Below are 18,400 nucleotides of genomic sequence, written 5' to 3'. Positions count from 1 at the left end.
ATTAACTAAAATGTTTGGTCATTTTATGAGGGAAAGGCAAATGGTCTAATTGTCCCTGCTGAAAAATCCAGCTTAAACCAGCCTAGGATGGTGGTTTCCAGCCATTTCCAACCTGGTCTTAGCTGGTCAGGATGGAAAGGGACCAGCTAAAACCATCTAAAACCAGCTTGACTATGGTTTAAGCTGGACATAGCTGGTTTTGGCTGGGCTCCCAGCCTGGCTAGGCTGGTCAAGCTGGTTTTAGCTGGTCATCTCCCATCCTGTCCAGCTAAAACCAGGCTGGAAATGGCTGGAAACCAGCCTGAAAGTGGCCAAAACCCCTCTAAAACCAGGCTGGTCGACCAGCTAAAACCAGCCAACTATGCTAGGCTGGTTTGAGCTGGATTTTTCAGCAGGGTTATTCAATGATAAATGCTAAGCTAAGCTAAAAGTGCTAGATGCAAAGATAGTAAAACTCTGAGTCTGAGTACAGGATGTAACTGCAGAAGAGTCAAACTTTAAATGGTAAAATAATCACTTTGGTCATTTTATGAGTGAGATGCTAATGGTCTAATCTGATTCAGTGATCTTTGCTAAGCTAAGCTCAAAGTGCTAGATTCAAAAATACAGGATGCAACTGCAGAAGAGTCAAACTTTAAATAGAAAAATTATCTAAATTCTTTGGTAATTTATGAGCAAGATGCTAATTGCCTAAACCGATTCAATGATCTATGCTAAGCTAAGCTAAAAATGCTAAATTGAAATTGAAAAAATGATAAAATAAAAAATGATAAATCTCTGAGTCTGAGCACACATTGCATTCAAACTTTAAAGTATTTGAATTATTTAGTAAAATAATATGTTTGATCATTTATGAGTAAGACGCTGATGGTCTAATCTGATTCAATGATCTATGCTAAGCTAAAAGTGCTAAATTCAAAAATGGTAAAACTCTCTGAGTCTGAGTACAGGATGTAACTGCAGAAGAGTCAAGCTTTAAATCGGACGATTATCTAAAATCTTTGGTCATTTTGTGAGCAAGCTGCTAATGGTCTACGATTCACTGATCTATGCTAAGCTAAGCTAAAAGTGCTCCTGCCAGGCCCAGCAATTGGCTGATGTGATTCAAAAACAGTAAAAAACACAGTAAGTGCCTATTTTCACATTAAGCAGAGTATTCCTTAAGCATACAGTAATTTGCCTGCCTAATGTTTCAGGAAAAATATAAAGGCTCTCTAATGCAAACATTGCAAAAAACAGAAATGTGCGCACATCTAGAAAAATCTTGAAGGCAGGTGCACGATCAAAAAAACAAACATAAGTCGCAAAAGATTCAAAGTAAATCGGCACACTGCCACTTTAGCTCTCAAAAACATTTAATGTCAATATTACAAAATCACAACGTTTCGACCGACATGGTCTTCATCAGGTAAAGCGTTGTCAATTTGTGTCAGTTTTTTAGTCATCCACATTCAGGTAAGCAATTAAAGATTAAAGGTGTGATTTCATGCAACACAAAAAATGTGATCTATATGATTAAATGTCCTTGTGGTTTAGCCTATATAGGTAAAACAAGACGGTGTTTAAAAACACGAATTGCTGAACACAGAAGTAATATACGATTAAACGATCAACGAAATCCTATCGCCGTTCATTTTAATGCATTGAAACATAACCTTGCGACTTTGCGATATATTGGCATTGAACAAGTGAAGGTGCCGAGAAGGGGTGGCGATGTTGACAGACTTTTATTACAGAGGGAAGCGTTTTACATTTACACACTAAACACTTTATCCCTGAGAGGTTTGAATTTGGATTTTGATTTAAAATTCTTTTTGTAAGTGTATTTGCATTCTATATTGTTGTATACTTTTCCCAGAGATGGGTTGCGGCTGGAAGGGCATCCGCTGCGTAGAGACTTGCTGGATTAGTTGGCGGTTCATTCTGTTGTGGCGACCTCAGATTGGTAAAGGGACTAAGCTGACAAGAAAATGAATGAATGAATTGTTGTATACTAAATATGTACATAATGTTTTTGCCCCTAGGTCTACTGGCCTTGTGTTTTATTGATGTGATTTTGTGCAGGTGTGATGCGCTATATTTATTTAGCCTATGGAATACTGTCTCCGAGGAATTCTATAGTGAGAATTTGTATTTGTATTTTAAATGTCTGTTTGTAATGGTATGCATGTTTTTCACATTGTTTAGATGTATATTATTGTATGCAAATGTTCCTGTTTCCTGTTTAGCTGATTGTGATAATTGACTGCAGGTGCTGTGTAGAGCTGTTTGACTATTTCTGGAGGACTTCCATTTGCAACGCTTTACCTGATGAAGACCATGTCGGTCGAAACGTTGTGATTTTGTAATACTGACATAAAATTTTTTTGAGAGCTAAAGTGGCAGTGTGCCGATTTACTTTGAATCTTTTGTCTCTAATGCAAACACACATGCAAAGAACACAAACAGAGCTGTCCCAGCGTACCCTTTATTAGTACCTCTCTTCTCCTTGGCTGCTTCGCTGTGTAAAAATGTATGGGTCATTGACATTAAGTGTCCCAAGAGGCGATGGAGTAATACAGCGTTGGGGCCACACAGGAGAAACAAAAATACACAAGAACTGTGTGATTTTCTGCTGTAGCAAACTGTTTGGTGCTCTTCCTTTCTTTGTATGAACATTGTAATAGGCTGAAACTGTACATGATTAAGCAATATTGGTAACAATTTCACAGATTCCTTAAACAAAAACAGTTTAGGAGCGTCCAGGAATAAGCAAAAAAGTGTATATTTACGCTGCAACAAGGACATGGTAAAATAAAGTGTAACTCCAAGAGTTTGTATTATCCCAGATGCAAGAGCATCCACATATAGTACAATGATTACTTGTCATAGTAATGTTTCATTTCTCCTCAGGATGGATGAAAACTACAGCATCATACCTCACGGAGTTAACTTCCAGGACCCCATATTTCCTGACACGCCGGAGAACCATCGCATGTTTGCCAGCTTATTCCAGTTTTCTAACTGCACAGCGGGCACGCAGGTTCACACTTACACCCCAGACTGGGAGCTCCAGGAGGATAATCGGGTGAGCTACTTTTAATGAATTCCAACAATAGTAATAATAGTTAGTTTTAAGGCTGTGAAGCGATTTAATCTTCACTCTAAACCATACTGCGTTCATCGTTAGAAAATAATTGAATAAAGGTCCTTGCATAGGAGTCTGAAATTTGTATCTGAAATAAAAAAAATATCTGTCTTCACTCTGTGTCGATCATATTTACAAGCTGCCTCCAAAGCTTTCGATTTAAAAATAAAAATCAGATTGGGATCAACATTTTGACTAATACACCTTTTCTATGCCATAGTTTGGTGTGGGTGTGTGTGTGTGTTTTGCATCCCTTGCTCTGTGGGGAACAAATGACCCCATAAGTATAGCAACACCAGTAACTTTTGACCTTGTGTGGACATTAATTGATCCCCATTCGGAAAAAAAGCTCAAAAATCCCCCAGAATGAAGTATTTTGAAAATGTGAAATTGTTTCCTGTGAGGGCTGAGGTTTGGGGGGGATACAATATACAGTTTTTACAGTATAAAATCATTATGTCAACTTGAATACGAATAGCTGTTTAATTGATTAGGGGTTAGGGGTTAGCAGAGGTCGCGTTAGACTTTCTCATTGTCCGTCATTTTGATGGAGAGGGTTGTAAAAATTCCGTCATAACCTATTACTGATTGTTATTTAATTAGCAAATTTTCTAATTGTTTTTTTTTTCATTCATATTTTAATAATGAACTTGCACGACGAGCATATAGGCTAAATTATTCATTTATTTATTTATTTGACAAATTAACAATAACTCCTATCTACCTTAACTCCCATCTTCCGCCTGCGTCGACCTGAACTGGGTGCTTACCTGTGCTTAATCAAACTCATCAAGGGAGACTGATGCAGAGGCAGTTGTCATTAAATTCTGTGTCTTTGCCTCGGAAAGTCGATTTCTCGTGACCAAAGACCGGAACTAGTCTAGCGCCACTTCAGCCAGCGTTTTGTAGTTAGGAAACATTTCTCCCAAGGCTGTGATCAGAACTAAGTTTGCTGGATTCTCTTAATGTGGGATTTCCCGTTCCTGCAAGCACTTGTTTCACCGGGAAAAAATACTACAGCACGCGCTGCTTCTGCACCCCTCTGCATTCGGTAGTGCTCACAACACACTCAAAAGCACCTGACCTGCCTGCTGCCGCTTGGTTGGCTCGTACCAAACTTTCACCATTATTATTATCACAACTATTTGGCCGTTTAAAGAAACTTCTCACAGCTGCTGTGACATTTTTGCAATACGTAGTGGTGACAAAGAGTAGACAAAACAAGGACAATCGCCATCAGCTGGACAAGAGTGGGAATTACAATTAGCTACAAATTACAATAGATCACCCTCAGCATAATCCATAGATATATACTTTAGATGTCGCCTGGCCTATTGTTTACTATTGGACGGAATGCATCAATATCGCCGCCATCTTGCTACAGGGTAGCGCTCCTTTGAAATGAATGCGGGACCAAGGTACAGTGGAGGACTGTGGCCATCCAAAGCCAGAGATATACACATATATCTATGATCGGGAGTTTTCCTGGATGTTATTATGTAATTTTTTTTTCTAATTACGAAAATTATAATTTTACATCACTTTTCTACATTGATGGATCAGTGATCGCACAGGGATTCCTGACAAAGCTTGTGTTTGTGTGTACAGAAATGTACTATTCACCCTCCCTGTTAAATTTGATCTAATCAGGTCCTGAAACACACCTCCTCTCCTGCTTTCACTTCTCATACTGACGGAGTGAGCGACTCGTTTGTGAATGAATCCCCGTTATGAATGACTCGTTCATGGCCGACAAAAAAGTTTCTGGCAGCGCAGCATCTCGTTGTCATATTTCTTTTGCATTGTTTGCTGATTTTATTCAACAAAACTAGCATAAGCCGAGTGTTTAGTGCGAGTTGGAGCTGCTTTGCCGTTTGGTGAATGCAGTAAGTGACTCTATTTTGATCAACAACGTTACCTGATTAGCACAAAAGTTTAGAACATACAAAAACAGAAAAAAAAACTTAATATTACCTATGAAATGTTCTGCCTTTGTGCTTTGTTTTCTTTGTTTGCTCGTTACAACACCCGCAGACAGCAATGAAGTCCCGCATCTTCACGTAATAACACTGTCTTGACTAGTGCGGTTGAATGATATTTGTACTCGGAGCACTGTACCAATGTGGCGGCGCTATTGACGCATGCTTAGGGTCCCTATGCGATATCTAGTGTATATATCTATGAGCATAATCCATCAAAATGACGGATCACGAAAATGAAAATCGATTAATGTCAGAACCCAACGTCAGGCCGACATCAATGTCCAGCATCGGACATACGTTGCATTTTGACACGATAAACACACTGATTTGCATTATCACTGGTGTCAGGTAATGCTTGAAATATAAACATCATGTCTGTTGTCCTAAGATGCATTAATTATGTCAGGTTTCCCCTTTTTTCTTGTGCTTAAATGTTAAAACGGCCCTCCTATCAATTGTCAGTCACTAAAATGTAGTGATGGGTCGTTCATGAACGATTCATACTTTTTGAACGAATCTTCAATATGACTCGGGAACTGCGAGTCCTCTCAGGGAGTGATTCGTTAATTCGCGCGTGCGCACATTTGTGCAGGTGATATCGTTAATTCAAGTCTTCATCACATTGGCAGAAGCCAATCATATGCGTTTAGAGCCGGAAAAAAAATTGATCCGCTTACCTCTCGAGTCCTCTATCGGGTCTGAGTCACTCGTTCATCATGAGCCAATCATATGCAGTTAGAGCCGGAAAAAGAATTGATCCATTCATCTCTTGAGTCCTCTATCAGGTCTGAGTCACTCGTTCCTCACGGGCCAATCATACGCGTTTAGAGCCAGAAAAAGAATTGATCCATTCATCTCTTGAGTCCTCGGGTTTGAGTCATTCTGTCACGTGATGAACTAACGATCATGTCTCCTATCGGCTTAGACTGTGCATTGATTAAGATTATATGTGACTGTCAGTGTAACGTGAATTAACCCCTGATATTTGAAGACATGAAGAGTTGAGCTGAGCAAAGAGACAAAATGCCTTCATAGACAAATGAGCAGGTAAACATTGAATTAGTATTTTCTCCTTGTTATATTCTACTTATGACTTATTTGTCGTGCAATCAACCTTTTGGGCTAGTTGTAGATGTGTTTGGAAGCAATTCGTAACATTTTAATAATATTTTGGCAAATTGAACGAAGTGAACAAAATGACTCGAAAAAAGATTCGTTCATCTTGATGAACGAGACTCAAAGATCTGAGTCAGTAAAATGATCCGAACTTCCCATCACTACTAAAATGGCCCCTCGCCATTTTGAGTTTGAGACCCTTGCTTTACACCAGGGGTGTCAAACTCAATTCCTGGAGGGCCGAAGCCCTGCACAGTTTAGTTCCAACCCTGCTCCAACACACTTACCTGTAGGTTTCAAACAAGCCTGAAGGACTCAATTAGTTTGATCAGGTGTGTTTAATTAGGGTTGGAACTAAACTGTGCAGAGCTGCGGCCCTTTTGGAACTGAGTTTGACACCTGTGCTTTACACCATTGCTTATAATAGCCAGTCTCCATTTTTACTAGTTTTTGATGCGTTTTTGTAAGTGTTCGCTTTTTATTGTTGAATTAAATAATGTAGTGTTCATTAGAGAGACTTGTTTCCAATCCATCCCCACAATTGCCTGTCGTGTGTTTGTGTGTATGCATGCTGATGGAAACTATTTCAGGGAGGCAGACGCGGCATAGAGGAATTGCAGTATTGCTTGTTCGAGTCTTTTGCATGCCTGCTTGTGGTTGTCTTGGCTTCTGAAAATGGATGAGACGCTCTAGCAGAAGCTTTTGTGGCTATCACATGCTGAACACACACAAAAAAAATCAACATTTCAGGGCCTAAACATCCTCTGCCTCAGAAATCCTGCTCGAATAAGTAGACGGCTTCTTAAGAGAGTCCAAACCAGCTGCTATTTTCAAGCCTATATTTTGCTGTGAGTTGGTGTTCCCTATTAAGTGCGGTTTATGTCTTGGTTCAAGTCTCGAGAGAATTAAGAGAAACGACTGCTGGGATATTAACATTCCTCTTCTTTAGTCTTCATCTATGCTTCTTATAAATGCTGGCGGTACGTTTCAGCTCAAAATCATAGGCCCTCAGACCTAAGTTGCAACTCCACATTGGGATTGTTGGTGACTTCATATTTTATATTTACTTAAGAAGTTAATTGACCTTAATCTTTAAAGACAACTAGTTTAGTGCCTATTTGAAAGTACTAAGCAGGATTCGATGTTCTTATTTGCATTAGGACCAAATATTGATTTGAGTTATATAACTGACGCATACTTGCAAGTGTTTTTCTGATGCCATAACTAAAACCAAAAGACACAAAACAGAGATGCAAAACTGCTGTTTATACTGCAACTGATTATATTTTTCAAGAAGTTTAACCATGGTACCGGGTCCGGGACGTCATCGACTTTCGCTTTAAGATTTAAAGAGCTAGCACTGCACCCGACCCCCATAAGTGGTTTCGTTTGAAAGTGTAGAAGCTATATTTTATGCATATATGCATCACTTTGGTTTTTGTTTTACTGTAAAAAGGTTATTTACATTTAAATGCACAGTATTTTGGATACCCGAGCTATAGGTATTTTACATTGGTATCATATTTTTCATATGACACATGTACAAGTTATAGCTCAAATGAAAGCTCTGGGCGGTGTTCATACGGTTCTATCATTCTTTTTACTGAATTATATTCACATAGCAAACAGTTGCCGAATGAATCGCGGTGTTTCCATGGCGCAGAAGTGAAAACAATACATTTATGATCAATAAGCAGCCCCAGATAGCACAGACAGCTGTCATCTCTTACCTTATGCTGTGTGCTTCAGGGCCATTTCTCCTCTGTTTTTGAGGTGATGTGCATAAGTAATCCTTTTATATGTCTGACGTGCTCCAAACACAGTGAATTATGTTTGATCAAACAAAAGAATAGTGAAATCTGAAAACAATGATCGCTCCCTGTGGTCTGTATAGCACCTCTCATCAGTTGGAATACAATAACTTTTGCATAGATTATGGTGGAGACATTTTTTTTTCTTATGATTACAGACATGTGCAGGAACCACCAAAATTAATTACAGCACCCTAGACCACACAGAACCTAAAAGGTGCACTTTCAAATTTGAGTTTATAAAAAAATAAATAAATACAAAAAGCGCCTCTGTTTATTATGAAACAGACATCAAATACAGTTACAAACACTTTCAATAGGGTTTTATGAAAATTCAAAGGGTTTTCTTTATAATGATACCAAATTCTTGCATTTACACCTCTGCATGTGGATTTGGGAAGCTTTTAAATTTTGGTTGGCAAAATCCAGGCGGAAATCCCAAAATAACAGCAGAGTTTAACTAGTTAAATTTGCCATTAAATCAAAATGCACTCAGGTCACAATTCAAGCTATTAACAAACCATTAACTAACACTACTGGGTTAATAAGCTACTAATTATCTGTTTATTAATTGTGAGTAAGGTAGAAGTTGGGTTTAGGTTTTGGGTAGGATTGGGGTTGCACGATAAGATCATACTTTATAACTACTAATGAACAGTTAATATACTAATAATAGACAGGTAATAAGCCAGTAGTTAATAGCATGAATTGTAACCTAATCTAAAGTGTTAGAATATAATAGTTCTTGATATAAACAATGTATCTGTTCAATTTGTTATTATGTAAAAAATGTTTTTGCCCTAACACACTTTAATCAAATATCATAACCTTCCCATGTGGAGCTAGATCACTATTCACATTTACAAAACCAATTCATAAGTTCAAAACACAATATAGAAAAATACACAATGGTTCGCTGGTTTAAGCCTCGGCTGTGTCAGTTGGCATTTTTGTGTGGAGTTTGCATGTTCTCCCTGTGTTGGCGTGGGTTTCCTCTGGGTTGCAGCTGGAAGGGCATCTGCTATGTAAAACATATGCTAGATCGGTTGGCGGTTCATTCCACTGTGGCAACCCTAGATTATTAAAGGGACTAAGCCGAAAAAAAAAATGAATGAATTAATTAATTAATTAATGGATCCTCAACTTGGTTGCCAGAACCTTTGATGTTACAAAAACAATTAAAAAATACTCAAATCCAATTCTAATATACACAAATCCAATTAATTTGGTGAAAAACTTATGATTTTTAGTTGTGAATTAGGTGTTCTATTTATGAATTGTGTTTTGAATTTACAAATTGGATTCTTAAACTGAATTGTGCTCTGCATGAATGAATTTTTTTTGTAAATATATTATTTTTGAGACTGATCTGACTCCATACAATACAAACTTCTTCATCTACAAGTCCTCAAAATCATTCATTAAGCAATTGAAAGTAGCAGCCAATGGAAATCAACCCTGTCTTCATCAATTAACAATCAAGTAGAGAAAAGATTGTTTAAACAAATGATTATACAGCCCATCATGTCTACTTATAAATTGTATCGCCTCAAATGCAAGCTTTACATTTGAATGACCTCAGGCTATAGTTTCCTAAATATATTGCACATTGATGCCAGTCTTAACATGTTTACACATATCATAACTCTTCAATCCCATCTGACCTACACATGGGTTCAGGTGCAAGCATGATGATTAGAGCTAATCGGGAAATCCAGCCTTACGGAAAACACACTTACAGCTGTGATTCATTTGCCGATATACATTCAGGACTCGAGGAACACATGTGTGAGGCGAGCAGTAAATTCTTCGCTTTCTAAAAGATTGTGAACTTGCCATTACGTAACAAGAACAACAAATGCTATCTGACGAGTTTCAGCTGCTTCGATTTCCACTTGTTAATCAGAGCTTGATTAAAACGCAGCCGGATTAATCAAGTTTTCTAACTACGTCATACTTATTTAACTTTAAGGTCCTTTCACTTTTTACATCTAAGTCTCATGGATCCCCGGAATGTGTCAGCTCAAAATACCCCACAGATCATTTATTATACCTTAGTATAAATGACTTTTATTTTGGGTAAAAGTCACGTTAAATGCAAATGAGTGTCTTAAAATGCAAATGCAAAAGGTTGGAGCCTTTACAACTTGTGCCTTGGGTAATCCACTAACAAACCAGATAGATAGATAGATAGATAGATAGATAGATAGATAGATAGATAGATGGATAGATGGATGGATGGATGGATGGATGGATGGATGGATGGATGGATGGATGGATGGATAGATAGATAGATAGATAGATAGATAGATAGATAGATAGATAGATAGATAGATAGATAGATAGATAGATAGATAGATAGATAGATAGATAGATAGAGAAAGAGAGAGAGAGAAATAGATAGATAGATAGATAGATAGATAGATAGATAGATAGATAGATAGATAGATAGATAGATAGATAGATAGATAGATAGATAGATAGATAGATAGATAGTAAAGGATGGATGGATGGATGGATTTTAATATGAAACTGCAACCAAATTACATAATGAATCATTGAATTGTTTGTAGTTCAGTCATCAATCAGTAATGAAACATTTCTTTAAAATAATATTTATAATGCTAGTCACTTAATATCAACATATTACATAACATTGAATTTATGAAAATAATTCGCTTATGATACTTGCGTTAATATGTTACATAAAAACCAGGATCTCATACAAGTGCTTTTTGCAATCAGATTTTGAATTATGATGACATTTCGATTAATTTAAGTGACATTTTTGTCACAATTCTGATACCTCTTAATCCAGCTCAGTGGGGTTGTTAGAGAACACTCCCTGCCCAAAACGTCTGTGTAAGTGGAGTGTTTTTTTCATGTAATGAGTCCTAGTGGCTTATGTGTGTACAATCAAGAGGTGACCTGAAACCGGTGTGTAACTGCAGGAGATGATGGGATATATAGTTTGGTTCACATAGTGCTTGTTTTAGTTCACAGGACCTCAGTCTGTCAATCAGGAGCCATGGGGATTGATTTGGATTTGTTTGTATGCCTTTATGTTTAATCTCAAAAGACCATAATAATAATTCCATAATAACAATCCCCATAGACCACAGATTAAGCTAAACATCTTCTTTAATGTTATACTGAAAACAGAAAGGCGCCTATATTTTGAACGACCTATAAGTGAAATTAAAAGAAAATGTTAACTTTTTGGTCATTTTGTGGCAATTTAAAGGAGTCCTATAATTCTTTTTACACATTAATCTTCCATGATGTTGGTTAGAAATGTACCAAAATCAGCTCTTCTCTATTTGAGTAACCTCTGTCTCTGAACTCGGATATTTAAGCCCATATTTTAGGCCTTAAATATATTTTAGGCGTACAGTATATTCTGTAGTTTGTTTGGGGAACATGCATGTCACAAAATCCCAGATTTAAATAGATAGTTCCCTGCAAACAAATGACAGAATATACTGTATAAAAGGGCTGAAATATCAGAAACAGGGGTTGCTCAAATAGAGAACTCATTTTGGTACATTTGTGACCAACTTTATGGAACTTGAAAGTCTAAAAAGGATTATAAGGCCACAAAACTGTAACTCCATCTTCTTCCGAGGCGTGCCTTAGGGTGCTTTCACATCTGTAGTTCGCTTAATTTGGTCCGGACCAAGCGCAGTAAATGATAAATTGTTGCATTTTCTGCCGTCTTTGAGTCGTTTTCACACCACACTGCTGGCTTTGGTCCGAACCAGTTGAAACGAACCAAAATGCAGTCATCTGACAAAATCCACATCTCTCATTGGCCAGATGTTGTTGAACATATTTCCTAAACTGCTAATTGATTGGTCAGAATTCACCTGTGGGAAAATGCCAGTGAACTCCCGCAAGTAAACAAAACCTTTTTCTCTGGAGGGACGACTGCGCTGGCTGATTGTATCCCTGCTTTAGACAAACTATAAATTACGAAAATGAAGCGCGGCCGCGGCTGGAAAACAGGGTTTAATGCATCGCTCATCACTTCAGGAGGAGGCATTAATTAATTTAGCTAAACTGCGACATGGTCATCTTGTGGAAAATTACCAACGATCCATCAGGTAATGTTTTCCCCTCTCTCTCTCTCTGTTGGTAAAGCGCTGTCAACGAATATTTTTCCTCCATATCCCATAATGCACAGCGCATCGGCCTAAGGCAGCTGAATTAGTCCAAAACGCGCAGTACTTTTTGCGGTTGGATCTGTTTTAGTACGGATCATATTCTCACCACAAACGAACCGCTCCAGGGTTCGTTTAAAAGCGTACCGAGACCACCTCTTCAAGCAGGTCTCGGTATGCTTAGTTGGTCCGCTTTTGGTGCGCTCTCCAGTACGATTGCTGCTTTCTCACCTGCCCAAACGAACCGTACCAAAAGGGGAAACAAAACTCTAGTGCGATTCAATCGAACTAAATAAGGCTGGTGTGAAAGCACCCTTAGACTGTTTTTATAAGTTGCGTTATTTATGATGTGCTAACATCTACTGACTTCCTGTTCCAATTCAATTCCTTCAGCTGTGGTGCTCCAACATACAGAAGGCCTTGTTTGAGGAGGAAGAGAAAGTCAAAAACCTTTCTCAGAAGGTGAAGATCCTGGAGAAGGCCAACAACCACCTGAGGGACAAAGTCAAGAATATGAAGCGTCTCTTGAGGCAGGCCAAACGAGAGACCAAAGAGCCCGTTCAGAGCTTCAAACAGCTCCATGAAACTGAACCGGTGTTGCCCCATCCACATCAGGACACCACCCAGGAGCAGAAGCCCACCCTCAGGAAAATCATCCCCAAAACGCTCAAGAACTAAGAGCTGGTTGAAATTATAATGTGTTGGCGGGTCTAGACTGACAGAGAAAGGTCATGCAGGAATCCAGAGAGGACGGCATATTCTTCAGAAACGTTTCTCATGTACAATGAAGCTGAGGGACAAAGGTATACAAGTTACAATGGTCATACGACTAATTATATTGTTCAGACGGTGTAGACAAACAGTATTTTCATTTGAGTGTGTTGACCTTATTCTTCAATGTGGAAGTGATCTCGTTTTCGCGATTGTTTTGAAACGTCCGATTCAGTCACCTATGGAAGAAATGACTAGGAATAAGAAATGGCTGAAAACAGTCTAACTGCTTGCTTTACAAACAAGTGTGTTCATGACTAGACATTAAAAGAAGGATAATATAATAAGAAAAGACATGCATCTCAACATCAAGCAACATAACAAGCTAATTTTAACGTCAAAAATCAGAGCGACCGAATGAGACCAAAGTCTCGAGCCAAAAAGACATGAAGAATGAGGTCAACAATATCATCAAAATGCAAAATACCACTACTATCAAAAATGTGAAAACGTTACATTACACGTTTAAACCACTAGAGGATGTTTTGAAAATCAAATTATCATTAATCAATATTAAAATCAATATTTTGCAGGGATATTTTATTATAATTATTTTTATTTCTGCCTATAGAAGCAGAAAACATGCTAATCAGACGGATCATGATAAGATCACAGTGTCATGTATTTTTTTGGCCGGCTCTTTGTATAGAAATAAATGTTGGCATTGTGTAGTGACCTTTCCATTTCAGTCCACTAAAAGTCACCCTTTTCCCATGACAGAAGTCTTTCAGTCAAACCCCCTAGAAACATCAGATTTCTAGTATAAGATAGATCTAAATCTGTAGTTTTGAGATTTCTTATTAAAGTGGATCCTCATAGAGAGGTTTATTTGACCATAGAGTAACAATTTCCTGTAGAATATACAGTAACTCACTGGCAGCAATTCTCTAGTAACTTACTATAAATCAATTACTGAAAAAATACTGTACTTACATTTACAGCACCATTTATCTTGCTGTATACTGTATGTATTTACAGTTTTGTATGTCTTTACTTTCTAACTTTCCCAATGCAATTTTAAAATACAGCAACACACTGCATAATTGTCCTACGGTAAAATACAGTGCATAAAACAGTTAAATACTGTTTAATTTGCAAATATCGCTAACAGTCATGACAAATCTGGTAGTTTAGGGTTAAATTTTCTTTTTTATTTCTTACAAATTGTCCATTTATTATCTTCTTTTGTGTGCGCTTTTGTATTTTTTTTTTTTACATGCAAACTAGGTGCTGAGCACCTAATATATGTAACCTTTACTCAGTGAAGCTCATGTTAAAGTGAAATTGTTCATCATTTTAATAACTGTACTGACAAGGTTTTAAAACTGTTTTTTTTTTATTGTAAGATATCATTTTGTTTAACACATTCACATGTATGCCACTGAGCAATTAAATAAAAATCGCACTTCCTTAAATATTTGTTGATATGAAGGTATTTAATAGGTACTGCAATTATACACTGTGAAAAAAAATACTGTAAAATTGACAGTAACTTACTGTAACGTCAGTTTTGGTTGCCAGTAAGTCAAGCGCATTGTAAATAAATAATTATAATTGTGCTGTATTTTCACATTACAATAGTAACAATTAATTTATTGTGCGCTTGTAAAATTCTTACTGGCGACCAAAATTGCCTGCAAGTTACTGTAACTTTTGCAGTAATTATAATCATTAATTTATGGAGCACCTGTAAATGTACAGTCTTACTGGCAATTTTGGTTGCCAGTAAGTTATTGTAAATTTTTTCGTAAATTGTAGCTGTAATTTACACCGTGCTTCCAAATGTACAGTCTTACTGGAAACCTAAATTTGCAGTAAGTTACTGTAAATTGTACATTAAATTGTAATGATTAATTTACACTGTGCCTGCAGATTTAGCCTTGCTGGCAACCAAAATTGCCTGCAAGTTACAATAAATTTGACAGTAAATTGTAATAATTAAATTACAGTCTGCTTGTAATTTTTAAATCTTACTGGCAACCAAAATTACCAGTAAATTACTGTAAACATATTTTAAATTGTAACTGTAATTTACACTGTGCATCCAAATTTACAGTTTTACTGAAATCCAAAATGACCAGGAAGTTACTTAACATTTTACTGTAAATTGCAATTATTAATTTACACTGTGCTTGTAAATTTACAGACTAACTGGAAAACAAAATCTCCAGTGAGTTACTGTAAATTTTACAGTAAATTGTATTGATTAAATTACAGTGTGCTTGTAAATTTAAAATCTTACTGGCAACCAAAAATGACTGTAAGTTACAGTACATTTTACCACAATTTGTAATGGTACCACTTTATATTGTGGCCTTAATGAATACGTACTTACACAGGAATTAATAGTTTGTTACAATGTACTTATTGTGTAAATACATCTATTTACTGTGCACATGCTTGATTAAATACATGAATGTAATTACATCTGTAACTAACTTTTGTAATTGCATTTGTAAATACACTGTTGACACTCCCTTACACCTTAACCCACCCTTAAACCTACACATGCCACCAAACCTGTCCATAACCCAACCCCAATCCCAACTCAAAAACACTACAAGTGTTCTCAAATACATTATAAACACAGTAAGTACATTGTATTTATTTTTTTGATGGTAGAACATAGTAGTTAAGGACACTTAATATAAAGAGGGACCATTGTAACTAATTTACTCTGGCAACCAAAATCACCAGTAAGTTACTGTAAATTTTACAGTAAATTAAAATTATTATTTCCACTGTGCTTGTAAATTTAGTCTAACTGGAAACCAAAATTGCCAGTAAGTTACTGTAAATTTTACAGTAAATTGGTATTATAAATTTTCAGTGTGCTTGTAAATTTAGTCTAACTGGAAACCAAAATTGGCAGTAAGTTACTGTAAATTTTACAGAAAATTGGTATTAAAACTTTTCAGTGCGCTTGTAAATTTAGTCTTACCGGCAACCAAAATTTCCAGTACATTACTGTAAATTTTACATATTTTTTACAGTGTACGGTAAAGCATTCTTTGTTTTTTCTGCCTTTAAAGGTGATGTGTGTAGTATATATTTTCTGTAGTATTATATTTTTATCTTATATATCTGGTTTCTGTTATATTTAGCAGTCAGCAGTCATAAGGAATGCTAAGTGTCTTTTATTTCATAGTCCAAACCATGAGGTAATGCCATACTATATAACATGAACTACATGCAATGTTAAAATGTCCCGATTATGCCAACCCAATTGGTTTAAAGTATTGTTTCAGAATATATTGCATTCAGAGTTTCATTCAACTTTCATACAAACCTTCAGCCCAATGCCTGTCACTACAGTTAAATTTACTGAGGCCTGAGAAAGATATCCTTCTTCCTCTCAGTGTCACATCCCAGGAATTTGAAGCCCTTGGAGGAACATTGTTTCCAAACGCGTATTCAATATTGCCAGATTTCTGACTCAGACATCGAATAAGAATCATTCTAGTCCTTAAAATAGGTCTGAACTCTGCTGAGGATACCAAAGGGATCACAGAGGCTGTCTGGGTTTCTCCTCGAGCTTGAGAAACTCTCCATCTAATGATCATTTATGACTTATGCAATGTGATTCTAGGCCAAGAATGAAGTGCAAAGCAAAAACCTTTCCTCAGATTTCAGTCTGTTCTCTAAGATTTTTTGACCATATTTGAAGAAATTCAATTTTGGCAGACCCATTGCTTGATTCTCCAATACTGTTTCCAGAAGGTTTAGACCCAGCTATTTCCATATGCTCCCGAATGGGGAATGGGAGAAGGGTTTTAGCTTCGAATGACTTATCAATTACAATGGGTTCTATTTAACAACCAAGTGAGACATTGTGGTGAATATATGAAGCAGAGACATTTCTAGGCTTTTCAAGCATCTCCAAATCAACAACGGGCATTTATAATCGGATCCAGAGACTCTATTCAATGATCTCTTTTAAAGCACTATATCACAGTAAAGCTGCACCCGGCAAGAATCTGTCATTACTCCATGAACACGTCCAACTAAGATATACACACAGACTGCATTTTCAACATAAACCATGTTCTCGGCCAAGCTGTGGACCAGATGTGTTGACAATGTGGTGTGGCGCAGTGATCCTTGAAGCCTTTATGCTAATTATAGACATTTTTTTTTCTTCTGAGATTTTGAGCATGCATTCATTTAAATCAGAAAGCTGGTGTTGAAAGAACGGCGTTTGGTCTCGGATTTCCATTCTGGAGTTGTTCATGAAAATCTAATACAAAATCACCTGTCGAGAGTCAACATGTTTAGTTTAGTTTAGTATAACGCGTCAGAACGCGTTTTTGCTAATTTAAGGACGGGAAAACCTGCTTTGCTAAAAGGGTTGAGTTTAATTTCTTAATGAGTTATATGTGTGTTTTGAGAATAAACCAATTAGAGTCTCATCCTCCATTCCCTTTAAGAGCCAGCTGCATCGCGCCATAAGCGCATTCGCTATTTACAGGACGCAAAGAAAGTCTAAGTGGGAAAAAAATGAGCATTTCACAAGCAAACAGTTAACAGTTAAAAGTTTTTTAACAGAAAACTGTTAAACAGAGCATCTACTGCGTGAGAATGAGAGATAATGGATCACTTTCACTTTCACTCTTGGATAGGGAAACCTTTACGCACAGACATCAATTAGCCTATAAATAATTAATTTTGTTTGTTAAGCGCAAATATTCGTTTCAAAACTATTTCTAAATTCAGTTCTAATTTTCAGCAAACGAATAAAAGAACAATAATAACAAAATGTCATCAAAAACCTGAGTTATATCCTAAAACACATGCTGTGCCCCATATGGTCTTAAACCTGACAGGTGGGCAAATCTAAGCTTGTTTTTAATAAAACAAATATAAATATGGATATAATAAATAATACTGCTAATAATAATAACATTATACAAAAGCAAATTGTTATGAATGAACTGAAAAAGCCTCCCGAGATGAAGAAGACATAAAAGCAGTGATTTTTCATATTTATATAGGCTATAAAATAGTATGTTTTGTAATATTTTAATCCTTTATATTTATATCCTATATCTATTCTTATTATATCCTATATATATCCTTAATATTTAAATTTTTTCATATGTAAAGATATTTGCCTATTGCTTTTGTGCTCACCAGTCGAGAGTCAACATGTTTAGTTTAGTTTAGTATAGTGAGAGGGGTCTGGTGCAGAGCAATCTGAGATGCATCCAATGCTTTTTAATGCGCTCACCTAACCCCACCCCTAACCCGACCTGTCACAATGACGTCACTCACTCCATACTAAAACTATTCCATAGTTTGGGTGCATGGCAAGAGAATGCCCTACCTCCCATGGTGGTTCTGGAGTTTACAATGAGGCTGAAACAGTGTAAGACCCGAAGAAGAGAGTGATTGAGGCAGAGAAAATGGATATCAAATCCATACTTGTCAACCCTC

The 18,400-nt window shown here is 36.8% G+C and overlaps 1 protein-coding gene and 1 long non-coding RNA gene across 3 annotated transcripts in view; one reads left to right on the top strand and one right to left on the bottom strand.

Annotated features, from left to right (window-relative positions):
- Positions 1–14,382, top strand: part of ccdc3b (coiled-coil domain containing 3b) — a 26,335-nt gene extending 11,953 nt beyond the window's left edge. For both annotated transcript variants that reach the window (XM_087272391.1, NM_001020570.1), the window contains 2 exon segments: positions 2,893–3,067; positions 12,590–14,382. In XM_087272391.1, the coding sequence (XP_087128517.1) occupies positions 2,893–3,067; positions 12,590–12,874 (460 nt within the window). In that variant the 3' untranslated portion in view covers positions 12,875–14,382.
- Positions 13,120–18,400, bottom strand: LOC147834630 (uncharacterized). Its single transcript, XR_015502281.1, has 3 exons — positions 18,098–18,400; positions 15,650–17,219; positions 13,120–15,348 (listed from the first exon to the last, which is right to left on the bottom strand). It is a non-coding gene; the product is annotated as an uncharacterized LOC147834630 (long non-coding RNA).

Source organism: Danio rerio, chromosome 11 (assembly GCF_052040795.2).
Source record: "Danio rerio strain M-AB ecotype USA chromosome 11, GRCz13ab, whole genome shotgun sequence".
In the NCBI taxonomy this organism is placed as follows: Eukaryota; Metazoa; Chordata; class Actinopteri; order Cypriniformes; family Danionidae; genus Danio; species Danio rerio.
This window is presented reverse-complemented; position numbering and strand designations above follow the sequence as displayed.